The 23,445-nt window shown below is 42.4% G+C and overlaps 1 protein-coding gene across 1 annotated transcript in view; it reads right to left on the bottom strand.

Moving 5' to 3' along the window:
• Positions 1-22,226, bottom strand: part of CDH2 (cadherin 2) — a 253,176-nt gene extending 230,950 nt beyond the window's left edge. The window contains exon 1 of the mRNA XM_061130793.1: positions 21,653-22,226. Within this exon, the coding sequence (XP_060986776.1) occupies positions 21,653-21,712 (60 nt within the window). The 5' untranslated portion in view covers positions 21,713-22,226. The remainder of the gene's footprint in view (positions 1-21,652) is intronic.
• Positions 22,227-23,445: the final 1,219 nt, after the last annotated feature.

Here is a 23,445-nt window from a genome sequence, read left to right as displayed (position 1 = left end):
ATTTGATAAAGGACAGCCACCCACCTGTCACTCTGTGTGTGTGATATGGATAAATTCTGGGGAGAAAAATAAAGCAAGGCTCTCCACCTCAAACTAAGTACAAAAGTAAACTTCAGATAAGTAAAATATTTCAGTGTGAAAACATAAAGTGGAAGATGGCGGAGGAACAGGACGGGGAGACCACTGTCTCCCTTACAGATTCATCGAAAGAACAACTGAACGCTGAGCAAACTCCACAAAACAACTTCTGATCGCTAGCTGAGGACATCAGGCGCCAGAAAAGCAGCCCATTGTCTTCGAAAGGAGGTAGGACAAAATATAAAAGATAAAAAGAGAGACAGAAGAGCTAGGGACGGAGACCCGTCCCGGGAAGGGAGTCTTAATAGAAGAAGTTTCCAAACACCAGGAAACCCTTGCACTGGCGGGTCTGGGGGAAGTTTTCGAATCTTGCAGGGTAACCTAACTGGGAGGAAAAATAAATAAAATCCACAGATTACGTGCCTAAAAGCAACTCCCAGCAGAAAAGTACCCCAGACGCCCGCATCCGCCACCAGCAAGTGGGGGCGGAATGGAGAAGAGCGGGGCGACATTGCTTAGGGTAAGGGCCCAAATGCCCTGAGGGCAATCGGAGGGAGCTTTTGTGAGATAGCAACTTAAACTGTGGGACAGCAAAAGAGATAGAATATTAACCGGCCTGAACACACTGCCAGCCGTTCGCAGAACAAAGGGACCGAGCAAGTCCAGGGAAGAGCTCGCAGCCTGCGGACCGGCCCAGCCCCACCGGAGGCAGGAGGCAGGGGGGAGGGGAAAGGGGCAAACTCGGCCTCAGAGACGGCATCCCCTACCGCACTGCAAACAGGCCTCCAGCTTCTAATCAAAGACCTCCTGAGATTCTGGATGGCCGACATCCGCCGGGAGGGTCGCGGCTAGACACAGGGCGCACGCACCCGACTGGCGCGAGCGGAAACTTAGGCTAGGACGCGGAGGGGAGAAAGCGCGCCGCACCCGGGGAGCGTGCGCCCGTCAAGCTCCTGGCTGCCCGAGCTGCTCGGGCGGGGAAGGCACAAAACGCAGGCGCAACCGAGTCCGCGCTTTTGTGGAGTACCCGAAAACTGGAACCGCACGCAACGCAGGGCCCGCTCCATATGCAGCAGCCGGGAGCCTGAGCAGCGTAGACGGGAGGGCACACACCCGTGAGTGGGGCAAACCCAGTGTGGCCGCAACACGGCGAGTGCTCCCCACACACAGCGCTATCTGTCTGCAGCGCCCCCCCTCCCCGCAGCAGGACTGAACTAGCGAACCTGAACAGGAGACCACCTCCGCCCGCCTGTGTCAGGGCGGAAATTAGACACCGAAGAGAGGGCAAACAGAAGCCAAATAAACAAAGGGAACCGCTTCAGAAGGGACCAGTGCAACAGATTAAAATCCCTGTAGGTAACACCGACTACACCGGAAGGGGCCTGTAGATATCGAGAAGTAAAAGCTGGAACAGGGAGCTATCTGAAACTGAACTGAACCCACACTGACCGTAAGAGCTCCAGATAATTTCCTAGATGTATTTTTATCTTTTTTTTTAAATTAAAAAAAAATTTTTTTTCTTTTCTTTTTTTTCTCTTTTAAAATTCCCTATTACTCCCCCATTACTCCTTAACTTTCATTTTCATATATTTTTTCTTGTTTTTTTTTTTTCTTTTTTTCTCTTATTTTCTTTTAAAATCCTCTATTACTCCTCTACTACTCCTTAATTTTCATTTTCATTTCACTATAACCTTGCAAAAAAAAAAAAAAAGAGAAGCCCTATTTTTAAACTAAACTTCATATATATTTCTAAAATTTTTTGTTTTTGTTTTTAATATTGTATTTTTAAGAGTCTAACCTCTACTCTAGATTTTTAATCTTTGTTTTTCAGTATGTGATATAAATTTTGGACATTTAAGAATCCAATATTCAGTTCCCATTTTTATTCAGGGAATAAAATGTGTGTTGATTACTCTCTCCCACTTTTGACTCTGTTTTCTACCTCAGAACACCTCTATTTACTCCCTTCCCCTTCTCTTCCCAATCCAATTCTGTGAATCTTTGTGGGTGTCTGGGCTACAGAGAACACTCTGGGAACAGACAACTGTGTAGATGTGTCTCTCACCTCTTGAGTCCCCCCTTTTTCTCCCCTGCTCATCTCTATCTCACTCCTCCCTCTCCTCTTCTTCATGTAACTCTGTGAACCCTCTCTGGGTGTCCCTCACGGTGTAGAATCTTTTCACCATTAACCTAGAAGTTTTATTATCAGTGCTGTATAGTTGGAGAAGTCCTGAGACTACAGGAAGAATAAAACTGAAATCCAGAGGCAGGAGACTTAAGCCCAAAACCTGAGAACACCAGAAAACTCCTGACTACATGGAACATTAAGTAATAAGAGACCATCCAAAAGCCTCCATACCTACACTGAAACCAACCACCACCCAAGAGTCAACAAGTTTTAGAGCAAGACATACCACGCAAATTCTCCAGCAACACAGGAACATAGCCCTGAGCGTCAACATACAGGCTGCCCAAAGTCACACCCAACACATAGACCCATCTCAAAACTCATTACTGGACACTCCATTGCACTCCACAGAGAAGAAATCCAGTTCCACGCACCAGAACACCGACGCAAGCTTCCCTAACCAGGAAACCTTGACAAGCCAATTGTCCAACCCCACCCACGGGGTGAAACCTCCACAATAAAAAGGAACCACAGTCCTCGAGAATACAGAAAGCCCACTCCAGACACAGGAATCGAAACAAGATGAAAAGGCAGAAAAATACCCAACAGGTAAAGGAACATGAAAAATGCCCCCCAAGGCAAACAAAAGAGAAGGAGATAGGGAATCTACCTGAAAAAGAATTTAAAATAATGATAATAAAAATGATCCAAAGTCTTGAAAACAAAATGGAGTTACAGATAAATAGCCTGGAGACAAAGATTGAAAAGATGCAAGAAATATTTAATAAAGACCTGGAAGAAATAAAAAAGAGTCAATTAAAAATGAATAATGCAATAAATGAGATCAAAAACACTCTGGAGGGAACCAAGAGTAGAATAATGGAGACAGAAGATAGGATAAGTGAGGTATAAGATAAAATGGTGGAAATAAATGAAACAGGAAAAAAGAAAAGAAATGAGGACAACCTCAGGGACCTCTGGGACAATGTGAAACGCCCCAACATTTGAATCATAGGAGTCCCAGAAGAAGAAGACTAAAAGAAAGGCCATGAGAAAATACTTGAGGAGATAATAGCTGAAAACTCCCCTAAAATGGGGAAGGAAATAGCCACCCAAATCCAAGAAACCCAGAGAGACCCAAACAGGATAAACCCAAGGCAAAACACCCCAAGACACGTATTAATCAAATTAACAAAGATCAAACACAAAGAACAAATATTAAAAGCAGCAAGGGAGAAACAACAAATAACACACAAAGGGATTCCCATAAGGATAACAGCTGATCTATCAATAGAAACCCTCCAGGCCAGAAGGGAATGGCAGGACATATTTAAAGTAATCAAAGAGAATAACCTGCAACCTAGATTACTGTATCCAGCAAGGATCTCATTCAGATATGAAGGAGAATTCAAAAGCTTTACAGACAAGCAAAAGCTGAGAGAACTCAGCACCACCAAACCAGCTCTTCAACAAATGCTAAAGGATCTTCTCTAGACAGGAAACACAGAAAGGTTGTATAAATGTGAACCCAAAAGAACAAAGTAAATGGCAACAGGACCATTCCTATCAATAATTACCTTAAATGTAAATGGGCTGAATGCCCCAACCAAAAGACAAAGACTGGCTGAATGGATACAAAAACAAGACCCCTATATATGCTGTCTACAAGAGACCCACCTCAAAACAAGGGACACATACAGACTAAAAGTGAAGGGCTGGAAAAAAATATTTCACACAAACGGAGACCAAAAGAAAGCAGGAGTCGCAATACTCATATCAGATAAAATAGACTTTCAAATAAAGGCTGTGAAAAGAGACAAAGAAGGACTACATAATTGATCCTTCTTGGATCAATCCAAGAAGAAGATATAACAATTATAAATATATATGCACCCAACATAGGAGCACCGCAATATGTAAGGCAAACGCTAACGAGTATGAAAGAGGAAATTAATAGTAACACAATAATAGTGGGAGACTTTAATACGCCACTCACAACTATGGATAGATCAACTAAACAGAAAATTAACAAGGAAACACTAACTTTAAATGACACAATGGACTAGCTAGACCTAACTGATATCTAAAGGACATTTCACCCCAAAACAGTCAACTTCACCTTTTTCTCAAGTGCACACGGAACCTTCTTCAGAATAGATCACAAACTGGGCGATAAATCTAGTCTTGGTAAATTCAAAAAAACTGAAATCATTCCAGTCATCTTTTCTGACCACAGTGCAGTAAGATTAGATCTCAATTAGAGGAAAAAAATTATTAAAAATTCAAGCATATGGAGGCTAAATAACACGCTTCTGAATAACCAACAAATCATAAAAGAAATCAAAATATGCATAGAAATCAATGAAAATGAAAACACAACAACCCAAAAACTGTAAAAGCAGTGCTAAGGGGAAGGTTCATAGCATTACAGGCTTACCTCAAGAAACAAGAAAAAAGTCAAATAAATAACCTAACTCTACACCTAAAGCAACTAGAGAAAGAAGAAATGAAGAACCCCATGGTTAGTAGAAGGAAAGAAATCTTAAAAATTAGGGCAGAAATAAATGCAAAAGAAACGAAAGAGACCATAGCAAAAATCAACAAAGCTAAAAGCTGGTTTTTGGAAAAAATAAACAAAATTGACAAACCATTAGCAAGACTCAATAAGAAACAAAGGGAGAAGAACCAAATTAACAAAATTAGAAATGAAAATGGAGAGATCACAACAGACAACACTGAAATACAAAGGATCATAAGAGACTACTACCAGCAGCTCTATGCCAATAAAATGGACAATTTGGAAGAAATGGACAAATTCATAGAAAAGTATAACTTGCCAAAACGGAACCAGAAAGAAACAGAAGATCTTAACAGACCCATCACAAGCAAGGAAATCGAAACTGTAATCAGAAATCTTCCAGGAAACAAAAGCCCAGGACCAGATGGCTTCACAGCTGAATTCTACCAAAAATTAAGAGGAGAGCTAACACCTATCTTACTCAAACTCTTCCAGAAAATTGCAGAAGAAGGTAAGCTTCCAAACTCATTCTATGAAGCCACCATCACCCTAATTCCAAAACCAGACAAAGATGCCACAAAAAAAGAAAACTACAGGCCAATATCACTGATGAACATAGATGCAAAAATCCTTAACAAAATTCTAGCAAACAGAATCCAACAACATATTAAAAAAATCATACACCATGACCAAGTGGGCTTTATCCCAGGAATGCAAGGATTCTTTAATATCCACAAATCAATCAATGTAATACACCACATTAACAAACTGAAAGATAAAAACCATATGATTATCTCAATAGATGCAGAAAAAGCCTTTGACAAAATTCAACATCCATTTATGATAAAAACTCTCCAGAAAGCAGGAATAGAAGGAACACACCTCAACATAATAAAAGCTATATATGACAAACCCACAGCAAGCATTACCCTCAATGGTGAAAAATTGAAAGCATTTCCCCTAAAATCAGGAACAAGACAAGGGTGCCCACTCTCACCACTACTATTGAACATAGTTTTGGAAGTTTTGGCCACAGCAATCAGAGCAGAAAAAGATGTAAAAGGAATTCAGATAGGAAAAGAAGAAGTGAAACTCTCGCTGTTTGTAGATGACATGATCCTCTACATAGAAAACCCTAAAGACTCTACCAGAAAATTACTAGAGCTAATCAATGAATATAGTAAAGTTGCAGGACATAAAATTAACACAGAGAAATCCCTTGTATTCCTGTACACTAACAATGAGAAAACAGAAAGAGAAATTAAGGGAACAATACCATTCACCACTGCAACAAAAAGAATAAAATACTTAGGAGTATATCTACCTAAAGAAACAAAAGACCTATACATAGAAAACTATAAAACACTGATGAAAGAAATCAAAGAGGACACAAACAGATAAAGAAACATACTCTGTTCATGGACTGGAAGAATAAATATTGTCAAAATGGCTATACTACCCAAAGCAATCTATAGATTCAGTGCAACCCCTATTAAGCTTCCAACGGTATTTTTCACAGAACTAGAACAAATAATTTCACAATTTGTATGGAAATACAAGAAACCTTGAATAGCCAAAGTAATCTTGAGAAAGAAGAATGGAACTGGAGGAATTAACCTGCCTGACTTCAGACTCTACTACAAAGCCACAGTCATCAAGACAGTATGGTACTGGCACAAAGACAGAAATATAGATCAATGGAACAGAATAGAAAGCCCAGAGATAAATCCACGAACCTATGGACACCTTATCTTTGACAAAGGAGGCAAGGATATACAGTGGAAAAAAGACAACCTCTTTAACAAGTGGTGCTGGGAAAACTGGTCAACCACTTGTAAAAGAATGAAACTAGAACACTTTCTAACACCATACACAGAAATAAACTCAAAATGGATTAAAGATCTAAATATAAGACCAGAAACTATAAAACTCCTAGAGGAGAACATAGGCAAAACACTCTCTGACATAAATCACAGCAGGATCCTCTATGACCCACCTCCCAGAATACTGGAAATAAAAGCAAAAATAAACAAATGGGACCTAATGAAACTTAAAAGCTTTTGCACAACAAAGTAAACTAAGTAAGGTGAAAAGACAGCCCTCAGATTGGGAGAAAATAATAACAAGTGAAGCAACAGACAAAGGATTAATCTCAAAAATATACAAGCAACCCCTGCAGCTCAATTCCAGAAAAATAAATGACCCAATCAAAATATGGGCCAAAGAACTAAACAGACATTTCTCCAAAGAAGACATACAGATGGCTAACAAACACATGAAAAGATGCTCAACATCACTCATTATCAGAGAAATGCAAATCAAAACCACAATGAGGTACCATTACACGCCAGTCAGGATGGCTGCTATCCAAAAGTCTACAAGCAATAAATGCTGGAGAGGGTGTGGAGAAAAGGGAACCCTCTTACACTGTTGGTAGGAATGCAAACTAGTATAGCCGCTATGGAGAACAGTGTGGAGATTCCTTAAAAAACTGGAAATAGAACTGCCATATGACCCAGCAATCCCACTTCTGGGCATACACACTGAGGAAACCAGATCTGAAATAGACACGTGCACCCCAATGTTCATCGCAGCACTGTTTATAATAGCCAGGACATGGAAGCAACCTAGATGCCCATCAGCAGATGAATGGATAAGGAAGCTCTGGTACAAATACACCATGGAATATTACTCAGCCATTAAAAAGAATTCATGTGAATCAGTTCTAATGAGATGGCTGAAACTGGAGCCCATTATACAGAGTGAAGTAAGCCAGAAAGATAGACCATTACAGTATACTAATGCATATATATGGAATTTAGAAAGATGGTAATGATAACCCTATATGCAAAACAGAAAAAGAGACACAGATGTACAGAACAGACTTTTGGACTCTGTGGGAGAAGGCGAGGGTGGGATGTTTCGAGAGAACAGCATAGAAACATGTATATTATCTATGGTGAAACAGATCACCAGCCCAGGTTGGATGCATGAGACAAGTGCTCGGGCCTGGTGCACTGGGAAGACCCAGAGGGATCGGGTAGAGAGGGAGGTGGGAGGGGGGATCGGGATGGGGAATACATGTAAATCCATGGCTGATTCATGTCAATGTATCACAAAACCCACTTTAATATTGTAAAGTAATTAGCCTCCAACTAATAAAAATAAATAATTAAAAAAAAAAAAATCACACGTGCCACACCACCCCATGGAGGTGTTGGGGGCAGTCTAGCCAGCACCTCCTGACATCCTCATTATTTCATTCATTGATTAAGTATTTATTGCCATTTATTGTACCAAGGGGGGCTTCCCAGATGGTGCAAAAAAAAAAAAAAAAAACCCATAAATTGGTAAGTACAATTTGATACAGCACAAGGATTGAGAAGACTGTGTTTGCAGGTGGACTGGCTCAATTTATATCTTGGCATAACCACCAGAGTAATATTCCAGAAACACACACACACAATATATATTATATATATATCATATATATATGAATAATAATACATTAGTATATATTATGTATATGATTTATTATATACATGATTTACTATATAATACATTATCATATAATATATTACATGTAACTTGTACTCATATATACATAGCATATACATGGTATGTGTGGTCAGTTGCTCAGTCATATCCAAGTCTCCAACCCTATGGACTGTACCCTATCATGCTCCTCTGTCCATGGGGATTCTCCAGCCAAGAATACTGGAGTGGGTTGCCATTTCCTCTTCCAGAGGATCTTCTTGACCCAGGGATCAAACCAGTTTCTCCTGCACTGGCACGTGCATCCTTTATCACTGTGCCACCAACCTATTTTAATTATGAAGAACCAGTAAATAAGATACCAGAAACTGAACAATTCTTGACAAATCCATTACATACACAAAAACACTAGAGAAAGTAATCTCACTGTTTTCCAAAATTCTTTTACTCTAGGCCATAAAATGTTATATGCCATCCATACATAATCCATTGTTGTCTACATTCAAATATACCACTATCTCCCTTTTAAACAAAATTCCATCAAGACAGCCTCTAATAAAGGGGAAGACCATAAACCAAATCATAGATTTAATTCAGTTTCACTTACAAGGTAGTCAGCTATGAATCGAGTGGAAAATTAAATTAAGGGCTATGCTAGTCTCCCCAAATGTTCTTAGCTATCCATCAAACAAAAAAGAACTGTAAATAAAATTTAATGCTGAAACCATAAACACTACATGTATACAACTGCTTTTATGGTAGAAAATTTTGTGCAAGGGTTAAACACAAGTGAAATACCAAAGAGGTATCAATAAGCTAAAGTCATACAAAGGGTACAATCTTTTTAAACATTGAAAAATAAACACACACTCATATATGTGTATATGTCTGTGTGTGTGTGTGTGTCCTTGGTTGCTCAGTTGTGTCCAACTCTGCAATCCCATGGACTGTAACCCACCAGGCTCCTCTGGTCTATGGGATTTCTGAGGCAAGAATACTGGAGTGGGTCACCGTTTCCTTCTCCAGAGAATCTTCCTGACCTAGAGATCCAATCTGCATCTCTTGCATCTCCAGTATTGGCAGGAGGATTCTTTACCACTGTGTCACCTGGGAAGCGCAAAGTCCACTCGTGTACAAACATAAATAAATTAGAGCTGCCTTGAAGCAAACAAACCCTGCTGGGCCATTACTTCTGGATGTGGATCCTTTAGTCCTCATCCTTATGCGTGGACTCCTCCACCTAGATTCTAGGTCTACTCAACAAGTATTATACACAGAGAGGAAAGGTCTCCAGAAAGAAGGAACTTGGGACAAGTCTGGAGCTCCGTATCCTTCATGGCAACCTCTCAGATCTTGAAAAAGGCTACGCAAAAAACAGAGGAGGATCAACTATATCCAAAGATGCACCAACCTTCTGGAAAACTACCAGTTTGTGGTATTGTAACCCCCAATTGAAACTTTTTTCAGTTCAGTTCAGTCGCTCAGTCGTGTCCGACTCTTTATGACCCCATGAATCGCAGCACATCAGGCCTCCCTGTCCATCACCAACTCCCACAGTTTACTCAAACTCATGTCCATTGAGTCGGTGATGCCATTCAACCATCTCATCCTCTGTCGTCCCCTTCTCCTCCTGCCCCCAATCCCTCCCAGCATCAGAGTCTTTTCAAATGAATCAATTCTTTGCATGAGGTGGCCAAAGTTTTGGAGTTTCAGCTTCAGCATCAGTCCTTCCAATGAATATTCAGGACTGATCTCCTTTAGGATGGACTGGTTGGATCTCCTTGCAGTCCAAGGGACTCTCAAGAGTCTTCTCCAACACCACAGTTCAAAAGCATCAATTCTTGGGCGCTCAGCTTTCTTCATAGTCCAACTCTCACATCCATACACAAACACTGGAAAAACCACAGCCTTGATTGGTGGACCTTTGTTGGCAAAGTAACGTCTCTGCTTTTTAATATACTATCTAGGTTGGTCATAATTTTCCTTACAAGGAGTAAGCGTCTTTTAATTTCATGGCTGCAATCACCATCTGCAGTGATTTTGGAGCCCCCAAAAATAAAGTCTGACGCTGTTTCCACTGTTTCCCCATCTATTTTCCATGAAGTGATGGGACCAGATGCCATGATCTTAGTTTTCTGAATGTTGAGCTTTAAGGCAACTTTTTCACTCTCCTCTTTCACTTTCATCAAGAGGCTTTTTAGTTCCTCTTCACTTTCTGCCATAAGGGTGGTGTCATCTGCATATCTGAGGTTATTGATATTTCTCCCGGCAATCTTGACTCCAGCTTGTGCTTCTTCCAGCCCAGCCCAGTGTTTCTCATGATGTACTCTGCATATAAGTTAAATAAGCAGGGTGACAATATACAGCCTTGACCTACTCCTTTTCCTATTTGGAACCAGTCTGCTGTTCCATGTCCAGTTCTAACTGTTGCTTCCTGACCTGCATATAGCTTTCTCAAGAGGCAGGTCAGGTGGTCTGGTATTCCCATCTCTTTCAGAATTTTCCACAGTTTATTGTGATCCACACAGTCAAAGGCTTTGACATAGCCAATAAAGCAGAAATAGATGTTTTTCTGGAACTCTCTTGCTTTTTCGATAATGCAATGGATGTTGGCAATTTGATCTCTGGTTCCTCTGCCCTTTCTAAAACCAGCTTGAACATCTGGAAGTTCACGGTTCACATATTGCTGAAGCCTGGCTTGGAGAATTTTGAGCATTACTTTACTAGTGTGGGAGATGAGTGCAATTGTGCGGTAGTTTGAGCATTCTTTGGGATTGCCTTTCTTAGGGATTGGAATGAAAACTGACCTTTTCCAGTCCTGTGGCCACTGCTGAGTTTTCCACATTTGCTGGCATATATTGAGTGCAGCACTTTCACAGCATCATCTTTTAGGATTTGAAATAGCTCAACTGGAATTCCATCACCTCCAGTAGCTTTGTTCGTAGTGATGCTTTTTTATGTAAAAATAAATCTGGGTAGGGCCTCCTTGAGAAGTGGGTCACTAGGAAGCTCAGAGTATTAAGAAGCATTGCTGCAAAGATTAATCTTAACACCCAAACCTTCTGCATGAAGACTTCAAGTCAAAAAGATACTGAGTGTTTCTCTAGACCTTCCTTATGATAAAAAGGGAAGGGCAAGAAAAGGTGTAATTACTAAATTCCAAAGGTCTTCAGCTTTTGGCTGAAGCAGCATTGCCAATTTACCAGAACTACAGGAGAAGATATCTAGATAGGAAAATCCACAAAAGTTTTTTCATGGTTTGACACCACAAACACTATAAACTCAAGTGACCTTTAGTTGCAATGAAATGGCCTGTTTTATTTTTGTTTTTAAATCAGTTCTCACCTTCCTCAACCTCCCAGATACTTCCATAGCACCCAGAAGCCTTTCCTAACCTTGTGGCTATTAAAAAAGACACGACACACATACACAGACAATTCTACAATTGGGTGAAAACTACAAAACAGTATATAGTGGATGACTTCATAAAGTATGGGAATAAGCTAAGCTGATCTCTGCTATTAGAAGTCAAGTTGGATGGCATCACTGGCTCTATGGACATGAATTTGTGCAACCTCTGGGAGATAGTGAAGGACAGGGAAGCCTGGTGTGCTGCAGTCCATGGGGTCACAAAGAGTCAGACACAACTCAGTGACTGGACAACAACATATAGTTGCCACTGAAGGGATGGTTAAAATTGAAGAGGGTGTCCCTGGGATGCTGGAAATGCTGTGTTTTGACTAAGCACTGATTCAAAACTATGATCAATTAATGAACACTCAGCATGGTCCCATTACATCTGTTATTTCCACGAAGGTTAAGTGTGAGTGTGTGAAATTTAAATTCTGAATTCCCTGAAATATGAGAAGACATGAGAACCTAATCTTGGAGATGCTCTTGTTGGTACCAAAGGAGCCGTGAAAGCCTAATATTTTGGTTGCACAAAACACTTTACTTCCTGGACCGGAAAGCCATAAAGGATGAACTGCAGACTTTGACCTGTTGTGTTAACCAATTAAGACAAGGAAAGAAAATAAAAAATTAAAGTGGTCACAGCCTCTGGTTTATTAAACATTTGTGTTAAACAGAGGGATTAAGTCATATTCTTCAAACTTAATAAATTTAATGTTTTTTCTAAGTCATTTATTTCAGAGTTTTGCTTTAACAGCTCTCCGACCCAACTAAGAGACATTTAGTTTGCAATTACAGTCAAGCCAAGTGTATCCACCCAACAACAATAGGTCAAGTTACAAAAAAAAAAAAACAACAAAAAAAAAACAGCTCCAGGCTTTCTGGGCAGCAAACAAATCAGTGTGTACTCAGTAACCCCACAAAACAGTCCCATAAACTTGTTGTAGGTGTGGGTATCTATATTTTTAAAAGATGCCAACTAATTTCATTTGTGGGAAAAAAGGTAATTCAAACTATTCAAACATGGAAAACCTGCCATGAAACATTAAAATATTTTAATACTTAATGATTGAATCTCTTGAATGTACTTTTATAAAGAAAAGAACACTGAACAGACACAGTTTCAAAAAAAAACAACACACACAAAAAACCCCAGACAACAAAAAATGTGGGCTGAGTGAGGTTTTTGTGGCTCTTACAAAGCATTTTAAATTCCAAAATTCATTCAAAAATTATTTTTTGAGTACTTATCAACACATTATTTGTTGATCAAGACAATTTGAAGAACATCATGAAACTATTTAGGAATCATTTACCTGGGATTATTTTTTATTCTTTCTCTAAGGAAAAAAAAGAAGTATATATATAATGAAAATCCTAACCAAGTATTAAATTTTGGTTTCAGATGTCAAAATAAATCAAAATATTTAAGGTCAAAATTAGAGAATGAAACTCAAAAGTTAACTACTTTACAAAAATCTTATAAACTCAGTAGTGAGTAACTGAAATTTCCTTCTACTGTGGTATTTGTTCCCTGAATATCAGATTAATAGCATCCCAACCTGGTGGAAGGCAAAAACCATGGGCTTTGTAGTCAGGTTTAACTCTGCTACAAAGAGATATCGTTCCACTCAGGGTTCTCACAATAAATACTCAGACTGTCTGACTTTCTCTTTCATCATCTCTATAAAATGGGAATAAAACCACCTATGTCACAAGGTTATGGAAATAATTAACTAAGGTAATTTATTAGTTTCTTCCCTGAAATTAAAAATATTTCATCTTTAAGGTTAGTATTTTTTTTTTTAAGGTTTAGTATTATTATACCAGACATTGCTTTGAAAAAAAAAAAAAAGATTTGAAGAGATGGCAGCAAATTATCTGAAGTTTCAAATAGTTTTATTTGGTGTATGTGCTCTTTTGAGTTATATGAATGACCTACTGATTATTACTAAAAATAAACTGTTAAAAGTCTTAAAATTGAATATTGGGGAAAAAAAATAAAACACTGAAAAGGCATTTCTTAGAATCCTTACTGGAAGTAATAATATGAATTTAGATTTTTTTTTTTTTAATGTGTGAATCATCATTTATTTTTTAACCAATTTTACTGTGGTATAATTTACATACAATAAAAATGCACCCATTTTAAGAGTACAGTTCAAAAAGTTTCAAAAAGTATACATTCATCAACCCACCACCATCAAAATCTAGAACATTTTTGTCACCCCCCCCAAATTACCTCCTGCCCCTTTGTAACCAATCTCTTGTCTCCATGTCCAGCCCCAGACAACCATTAAACTATTTCTTGTCCCTACAATTCAGATTTCCCTTTTCCAAACTTTTACAAATTTCAACACTAAAGCAACAGAAGATCATTGAATAAACTCAAAACTTATTTTAATAATAAGGAAAGAAGAGTCATTTCACATTTTCAGTTCCAATAATTTCTGGAACAAAGATTCCAAACTATGATCCTTTAACTTTTTCTTTTTTTTTCTTTTTTTACTAATTCTTTAATCCAACAAAACATTAAATTATATATTAGCATGGTAGTATGGAAACTCCATATAAAAGTTTTAAATGATGATGATCAAGTGTAATTTTTTAAAAAACACAAAAGCAAATTTTTTTTTTTTTTTTAATTAGTTGGAGGCCAATCACTTCACAACATTTCAGTGGGTTTTGTCATACATTGATATGAATCAGCCATGGATTTACACGTATTCCCCATCCCGATCCCCGCTCCCACCTCCCTCTCCACCCGATTCCCCCGGGTCCTCCCAGTGCACCAGGCTGGGGCACTTGTCTCATGCATCCCACCTGGGCTGGTGATCTGTTTCACCATAGATAGTATACATGCTGTTCTTTTGAAACATCCCACCCTCAGATAACCCTATATGCAAAACAGAAAAAGAGACACAGAAGTACAGAAAAGCAAATATTAAAACTACAACCATAAAAATATATGATTATACATAAACATGCTATGGTCAAGTTAATTTTTTAAATTAACATAAAAACAAAACTAAAATTATAATATATAGTAGTATAGAAGTGCACTATTACTGCCTATTATTTTTAGCATAGGCGGGTATATTTTGTAAAAGAAAATCTAAGAATGGATCATGGATCAAACAGTTCTCCAAGTCACTTGATTATGAATGCCATATTGTATTTATAATAGCACCTCCTTTTAAATGATTCAAGCTGTTTTAAAACCCCACTAATTCTCCCAATGCTACTTGGGAAAAACCCAAGTTCAATAGCTTCCTTACTCAAGAGTGTAGACCAAAACATCCGACTCTAACACTAAATGTTTTTCTGAATCTCAAGTTCTAGGTCCTAGGTAAAGTCTACTTTAGATGACTTTTTCACTATCAGAACAGATGAAAAATTAAATATTCAGTCAAGAGAATGGAAGAAATATCATAATGGGTTTACCAGCTAGTATAATCTCTCAGGTGGTTAACTCAGCATAGTGTGGTCACTTCATGATACAACATGGAAACTATTACATAATTACACATTATATTTAGCCAATCTTTCTTGAATTTACTTATAAGCTCAACCTTCTACAGGCTGTTCTCAACTCAACTTTAGGATGTTCTTGAAGGTCATCTTCATCTTATTTCTACTCTGCTTAATTTTCTGTTCAGCGATAGCTTCTATCTGTAGTCTACATCCAACTCTTCTTCATTCAGAGGCCCTGGAATCCCACTGATTATTTCGGTGGTCCTAACCTGAAGCTTTCCTAAGTACCTGAGTATGCCAAAAACATTAGGCCGCTTAACAATAATTTTCTTGACTGGAACCAGAGGATCTCAAATCTGACTGCATATTACTCCATAATTTATTAAATCAGTCTCTACTGATGGACTTTCAGAGGTCATCTAATCTGATCTTTTGCAATTATAAATAGTGCCTCAATGCATATACCTATATTTGTAAATATCACATATATATCATGAATACAAACATATCTGTAAAAATGATTACAGAAGAACTTGCTAGGTCAAGGCATCATATTCTTTTTTAAAATAGTATTTTTTTTTAATTTACAAAGTGTTAAGTTTTAGCTGTATAGCAAAGTGATTCAGTTAAACATACGTACATATAGGTATACATGTTCTTTTTCAGATTCTTATTACAAGATATTGAATATAGTTCCCTGTGCTATATAGGGAAGTCCATCAGTAGAGATAGGTCTACTAATAGGTCCTTGTTCTTTATCTGTTTTATATATAGTAGTGTGTTATCTCTTAATCCCAAACTCCCTTTCACAACTGTAAGTGTACTTCCGATGTGCATCTATTTCTGCTGTGTAAATAAGTTCATTTGTATTATTTTGTTAGATTCCACATATAAGAGGTATCATATGACATTTTTCTCTGACTTACTTCACTTAATATGATAATCTCTAGGGTCATCCAAAAGGGCTATATTCTTAGTGCTGAATGATATATTATCACATATAATAAACTATTGTCAACAGTCCTCAAAAATCATACTCAGTCCTCTGAGTACCTGAAAATCCCTGCATTTCAGGTTAAAAATTAAAGTCATTCCAAAGTCTTTGAAAAGGAATCATTTTGGGATATTTTAAGCAGCCCCAAGAGTCACAGAACCAGACAGTCCCTTAGAGATCAGCTAATCCAAGCAGGCCTATGGTTTTATTATTGAGGAAAATGAGGTCAGCAGAGTTTAAGAGACTAAACTACATCTGGACCAGATTAGAACCTCAGGCTTCCTGCCCTTGACCCTTGCTCTTGCCCTTGACACTAAGTCAGGGCAGTTCACTTGCCCAGAACAAAGGTATTATTTACTCTCGGTGCCCAAATCACCTTGGATGACACACACACAGTTATCAATTAACTATCAGTTGATAGTTCATGCCAAACTGTGGTAAATGTTGCAGGGGACATGTACGTGGATAGCAGTTCTCAACATGTACACTGTGTGTATATACATGCAACCCAAGAGCCTGGGTGCTGTAAAATACAGTTGGAAGCTCAGACAAGAAGTGCACTGGGTCCTAAAGAGAGTAACAAGGAAGAACTGAGCTCTATTCACGCACAACCGAAAATAGAGCTTAAAAACTGGATTGTAACAAAGTCATAATCTTTAAGTTCAAATTTTTCAAAAGGTCCCATTTAGATCCTGAATTCGCCTTCTGCCTGCTTTAAACTCATCACTTTATATGTGTGGAAGATGCAGCTTTTACTACAATATTTATCTGTATCTTCCTCCTCCCTGGCATGAATAGGTTTGTTTAATTTAAAACTTATCTACATTTAGTTAAATACACAAAGACTAGCATCCGCTCAAATTAACTGAAAAATTCAAACAAAAGTAAGTTTGTAGAAGAAAACAAACAGAAATGGGAGGCATAATGATTTGTTGGTACAAATTATGTTTCAACTTACAGTTCTAAACCCAACTCGAAAACAGATTCTAGAAAGTGTACTCATGGCAGATGTGAAATAATTACTCAAATAACAAAATCTAAATTCCAAATCTATCCTATCGGATGGATAAAATTCACCACAAGTCTGTGCAGTGCTTAAACTTGATTAATTCTTGTATTTGAGCCAAAAGAGCAAATTTGAATGTTAACTTAAGCTAAGCCATAGAAAGTAGATACAAACACTACATTTCTTAAATAACAGCTGATTTTTCTTTAAAATCACTCTTCTAACTTGAGACTATCCCTTTGAAAACAGGATGCGGATTTGAGTTACTTAGGATTTCTTTAAAAGGCATTTTAAAGCAAGATTAACTGTTGGTTTAAGTCTTGACATTTCCCGATTAATAACCCTAAAGCTTAATGAGGCACAACAGATTTAAGAATTGAAGATTTTTAATAAAAACGGAAGTTGAGGACAGTTTGGTGCAACACACTGTCACCAAAAATCTGTTTCAAATAGAATTGAATCTCTACATGTAAAAAATACAAACTATCTAAGAAGACTTTCCCCTTAAAATCTCAGTCCAAACTTTTAGAAGACCAGGGCAGACTTTGATAAAAGTATGACACTATACTCTGCAAGTAAAATTCTAAACTTACAATTAAGGCCTAAAAAATCATATGTAATTTTAATTTGGGTGTATATTTATGTCATTTTAAGACATGCTTATAATATTTTAGGGCACACTAATTGTTTTTCAAATTGCATTTAATGCATTTGACCTGGGTTCGATCCCTGGGTCAGGAAGATCCCCTGGAGAAGGAAATGGCAACCCACTCCAGTATTCTTGCCTGGAAAACTCCATGGACAAGAGGAGCCTGGCAGGCTACAGTTAATGGGGTGGCAAAAGAGCTGGACACAGCTTAACGACTAAACACCACCACCACCTGTTAGTAATGACCACATGCCAGAAGTTTTTAAAAGGGCAAAGATACACATAAGGAGAAGAAACTGAACCAGCTAAGTTAATTCTTACTTTCAAAGGAACTTGAAATTCAAATAAACATAGAGAATACATATATGTTTTATTTTTAAAATGACTGTGGTATCCTAGATTTTCCAGTCTAAAACAAAGCCTTCCCCCCCCCCCAACATTTTATGTATTGAAATTAATGCCATGAAAGTCCATACCTAATATGAGAAAATCACATATGGTTTGTGCATCTTTTTTCATAGGTCCTCATTCAGCATTGAAAGCAGAAATCTATGTGATAAGACTAAGAATCTAAAATATTTGTGAAACGTAAGGTGATGTCTTTGATGTTTCATAACCCATTCAAGTGTATTTAAAATAGAATAATGGAGCTATGCAGTTAAAATGAGAACCAGAAAAACAAAGCAGGCTTCTAACCTATTCATGACTGGATGGGTAGTAAAAGTATAATTGATCTTTTTTCCCTGATGATAAATCTATTTAAGGATTTGAAAGTCACTTGTATGAAAGGAAAGCTTGTCATAACTTTGTGATATCCCTTGATCAGTGAAGTTTAATGCTCAAATTCTGCTTTTTTTCTTTTTTAGAGGACAATGCTAATGCCTCAAGCTAAAATGAGCAAGAATAGAGAAAATCTTAAAAGCTGAATATCATAATATGCAAAATTGACTAGAATTATGTAAATCTAGGTAACAGAATAACTCAACTAGTAAAGATTCTCTTAAAGTGAAAAAAAAAAAGTGTTTCAAGTAAAACAAAGAACACTTCGGTTAATTAAAGGCATAAAGTCCTTTTGAATATTTAATTATTCTTCTTTAACTGGTCTGAAAAAATAAGGCAGCTCAGTATCTAAACTGATAACTTACTCATTCTTTCTTCTAAAACTCTTTGACTTCTTAGTCTGGCTTGAAGCTTAAAAAGAAAAGCTAGAGTTCTAAAAAGCAGATGACTGCAGAGTGCAGAGGGGCCATTTTCACATTGCAGATAGATCTATGTTATTCCAGTGTGTAAAGCAGACCATGAGCAGAAAGTCATTTCCAATCTTGGTGTGTACAATCCACACAGCACACTTAACCCTAAAACTCCTGATGCATGAACTGCTCTGCTTCCACTTCTAATGACCTTGTAAATCACTCAGTGTTATTGCTTGACTCATACCCATGAATTACCCAAATAACTTGATGACAAAGTTTTAATCTCCCCTTTCTTCGAGGTTTTTGAAAGTCAACCTCGGGTTGGCCTGTAAGAAACTGAGAAAGAACATACAACAGAAAAGGGAAGTGCACAATTTGACGTTTACAAATTATATATATATATATATATTTTAATGCTTAAAAAAGAAAGAAAATGGCCTACAAAATCCACACCTGGTTTCAAAGCAGATGACTCAAAGAGGAAATGAGATTGTTTCATGGTACACAGATTAGTCCCATGTTATTAGTGACCAAGAAACGTCTCCTCCTATCCTAACTTCACTGCACAGTATTCAATTAAAACTTACTCTCAAATCAAAAAGTTAGTGAGCATACCATCCAGAGCTGGACTCTTAGGATTTACTATAAATTGCCTATAAATAAGTAAGACCACGCTATGATGTCCAAAACAACATGTTTTTTAAAACAAAGATTTTTCTAATCTACGACGTATTTGTTTTTTAAATCTGATGTCTGGGAGGATTCTTAAGTTTATCTTGTTTTCCCCTTCACTTCAAACACTTGAAGTAGCACTTTTTTTCCTTCCTCCCCTTCAGCCTAACCTCTTCAATAAACCCCATTTTAAAAGAGGAAACAATAAATGAACTGACAGGAGGTGAAAGAATGAGGAGTGTGCGCTCCAAGAATAAAGGGCGGTTTTATAACAGGAGGTACTTTTGTTAGCAAGTGACTGGCAGGTCTCCTCCCCCAAGTTAGAAGAAATTCCATCCACTCCCCAAAAGTGCAGAGGCCAAAAATGTCCAGTGGAACAGTTCTGAAACCCCAGCGTCTGCAGAGAGCCGAGGGGGGCGGACTGGCGAATGGGGGAAGGGGAAAGAGAAAGAGACCAGCAGGAGAGGAAAGAACAAAAGGAGAAACCCAAGAAAGGAGAAAGGGACGGCGGGACCAGGGCGGCCCGCGAGCCAGTGTGGGGGAGAGAGCCTCAGAGTAGGCGAGCGCGACCCGGGGGAGGCGAGCGCGGAACGGGCGCACCATGGACAGGGCTCGGCGCGGCCCACACCCCTCTAGGGGGCGGCGGGAGGGAGCGCGCGAGACCGCGGGCGCCAGTCCGGTCCAGCCCCCGGCGCCCGTGGCCGGAGCGCGCCAGGCCCTGACCCGTGATGACCACGGAGGGGGGCGATCCGCACCATCTGTCCCTGTCCCGGTCGCCCCGGGCGCCGCGGCATTTCCGAACTGCGCCCGCACTTTTTGGAGCAGTCGCCGGCCGGCCACCCCCAGCCGCCGGCGGTGCGCTGGTGGCCCCCTGGGGCGGACTCCCCCCCCCCCGCGAGACCCCCTCAGGCCGTGAGGGCGGACACGCCGCTTTCCCGCAGCCACCGCGGGCCCCCCCCGCCGCGGCGGCAGAAGCGGGACCCCCGGCCGGACCCCGCCCAGCGCGGGGGGTCTCGGCCGCGGCGCGCGGCTTCCCTTCGCCAGACCCCGCTGGCGGGCTAGGAGGGGCCTCGGGGCATCCTCTGGCCGGCCGCCGCGGGAAAGTTGGACGCTCGGCCGGGCTGGGGACCCGCGCGGAGTGGGGAGGGAGGCTCAGACCTGCCTGGAGCAGGTGCTTCCCGCCGCTGAGGAGCCTCCCGGTACCGATCCCAGGGATAGGCTGTCTGGCGCTCTCCCGAAGGCGTGAAAAGTGCGGAGGCTCCCGGTCAAGGCGCCCCCAGGACGCACGCAGGGCAGAGGCAGCCGGACAGAGGAAGAGGAAAAATAGCCGAGTAACGGAACTTCTCCCTGCCCGGCGGGATAAGGGGCGTGCGGGGCCAGGGTCTGGGTGCGGAGGCGCGGGCCCGCGTAGACTCGTCTGGGCAAGGGAGCGTGGCTTTCTTTTCGGGTAGGACCGACAGAGAAAATTGCGAGGGCAGGAAAACAGAAATAGGCAGCAATTCGACGCTAGGATAAAGACAATAGGACACTGGAGCCCTCGGGCACCGGGAGCCGCGCGGGTGCCAGGGTGAGGTGGGGTGGAGGCAAGTCCCGTAACTAAGATACCAGAGTGAGAATTCCGACTGCAAACTCGAGACCCATCTCTGCAGAAATAAACAAAAAAATTGGAGCAAAGTGCTACGCGAGGGGTGAGAAGCATAGAAAACTGCAAAACCGGAGTGCTAGCGTAGCTCACCCTTCTGCTGCCTAGAGACACCCCCCCGGGAGCTGGCTGGACCCCCGCAGGGGCAGTGGGGAGACCGTGATCAGCCCCTTTGGGCACCCGCCAAGAGAGGCGCGGGAGACCGGCTGGCCCCGGGCGCCCTGCTCGGGCGCCCGGCCCCTGCCTCGTGTCTGCGCAGCTCCCGGCCGCGCGGTGCGGCACCTCCCTTCCCGGGTGCGCAGCCCGGCCCCGCAGCGGCGCGGGGAACAAAGGGACCCGGCGCCGCCCGCCCCACCCCGCCCGCGGCCCGGCCCGCGGGGACCGCCGCGTACCTGAAGCAGGGCCGCCAGCAGCGGCAGCAGGGTCCGCGGCGCTCCCCCTATCCGGCACATGGAGGCGGAGAGGGGCCGAGCGAGGAGCCGGAGGCGGCGGCAGCGGCAGCACCAACAGCGGCGCGGAGAGACGGCTCCAGGCAGTTTCCACCCCCTTCCCTTCCCTCCCCTCCCCACCCCCTTCTCCGCTGCTCCGCGCTCCCCGCCAATGGAGAGCGAGCTGATGACAAATAGCGGGCCGCGGAGTCCGCGGGACTCGCACCACGAGTAATAAAACAGACCGAGATCAAGGAGCTGGGGAGGGGGCGGGGGAGAAGGCGGGCGTGCGCGTGAGGGTGTGAGTGTGTGCGTGTGTGTGCGTGTGTGTGTGTGGCCGCGGTGGCAGCGCAGGCTGCTCTGTTTCGGCCCCAAGCGCTGCGAAGCCAGGAGGGATGCAGGCGGCGGGGACCTTGGCCGGTGGAAGATGCGGAGGTGCAAGCGGAGCGGCGGGAGCGCCCCAGGAGCTCCGCAACGCGAGGTTTCGGGCTCGGGGTTTTGCTTCCTCCGGGTCCCCTCTCTAGGGCCGCCGGGCACGACGAAGACGCCGGCGAGAGCGCCGCGGGGAGGGCGCTCGGGGCCGTGCGCGCTGCGCCCACAAAGGGCAGCAGTCCCGGCGCCTCCGCTGCGTGGGGGCGGAGGTCCGCTTCTTGGCGCCCCTTGCCGCTCCCCCCGGAGAGTTGGAGACTGTTCTCCGGCCTCGGCCGCGCGGGGATGAGGCCAGGGGCCGGCGCGGCCGCTCCCGCCGCGGCTCCGTCCCGCGCAGTTGCCGCCTCGGCCGCCCCCGCTGCCCGCGCGCCGGCTCTCGGCCCGCGCCGCTCACTCGCGCGCGCCGCCCCACCCCCGCGTCGCTGCCGCCGCCCGCGCGCCTCGCTCGGCCTCCGCGAGCGCGATCAGGGCGAGCCGCCGCCGCTGTCCCCGCGCTCGCCCGCCCCGCGCGCTGCCCGCTCCCAGCTCGGATTGCCTCCAGCCGCCGCCGCCGCCGCCGCCGCCGCCCTCGCCCCCGCCTCCCTCCTCCGCTGAGCCTACCCGCCCGCGTCGTGGCCAATCGGAGGCCACCAAGCTGCAGCGGTAGCCGGCCGGATCCGCGGCAGCCGCCCGCCCCCGCCCAGCCGAAGCGCCCCATTTTTGCTGCAGCCCGCGGGGGGTCGCCGGAGGGAAGCCTGGGGTACGCGGAGCACAGCCCCGGCAGGTGGAGGGGCTGCGAGAAAGAAAAAGAACTTGCGCAGGAACTTGATTGGGTGGCAGGTTCATTTTTGGACCGCGATGGGGATCGGCTAGAGATGAGGCTTTGGAGGGGGGATGACTCCTCCGAAGCCTAACGCACGCTTCTCTTTCCGTCCTGTTATTCTTTAGAGATAGACTGTTTTTTTTTTTGTTGTTGTTTTTTGTTTTTTTTTTTTTTCCTTTCTGGGCAGGGGCAGACACAGCAAACTGGCGACGCAGGCAGGGCGCATCCTGGCCATTGTCTGCGGCGATCGCCACGAGCCACCTGCGGGCCGGGAGGGCGGAGGCCCGGCACCTCTCCCCTCTTTGCGGACGTACTGAAACTGCGAAGTTTAGGTGTGCTTGTTATGTTGTTTTTCCCTCTAGGGGTTTGTGAGTGCGTGTTATTTTCTTTGAAGTCTCCCGTTTTCTGTTTCTACTCGTTCATGACACTGTTCACAATTTTTAGCAAGTGGTCTAAGGGACTTTGACTTCCCTCCCTAAACCAGTGCCAAGAACAACAAAAAGTATAGAACGAAAGAAAAAGAAAG

Source organism: Dama dama, chromosome 27 (assembly GCF_033118175.1).
Source record: "Dama dama isolate Ldn47 chromosome 27, ASM3311817v1, whole genome shotgun sequence".
NCBI lineage: Eukaryota > Metazoa > Chordata > Mammalia > Artiodactyla > Cervidae > Dama > Dama dama.
Note: the sequence above shows the minus strand (reverse complement) of the source record. Positions and strands in the feature narration are given on the sequence as shown.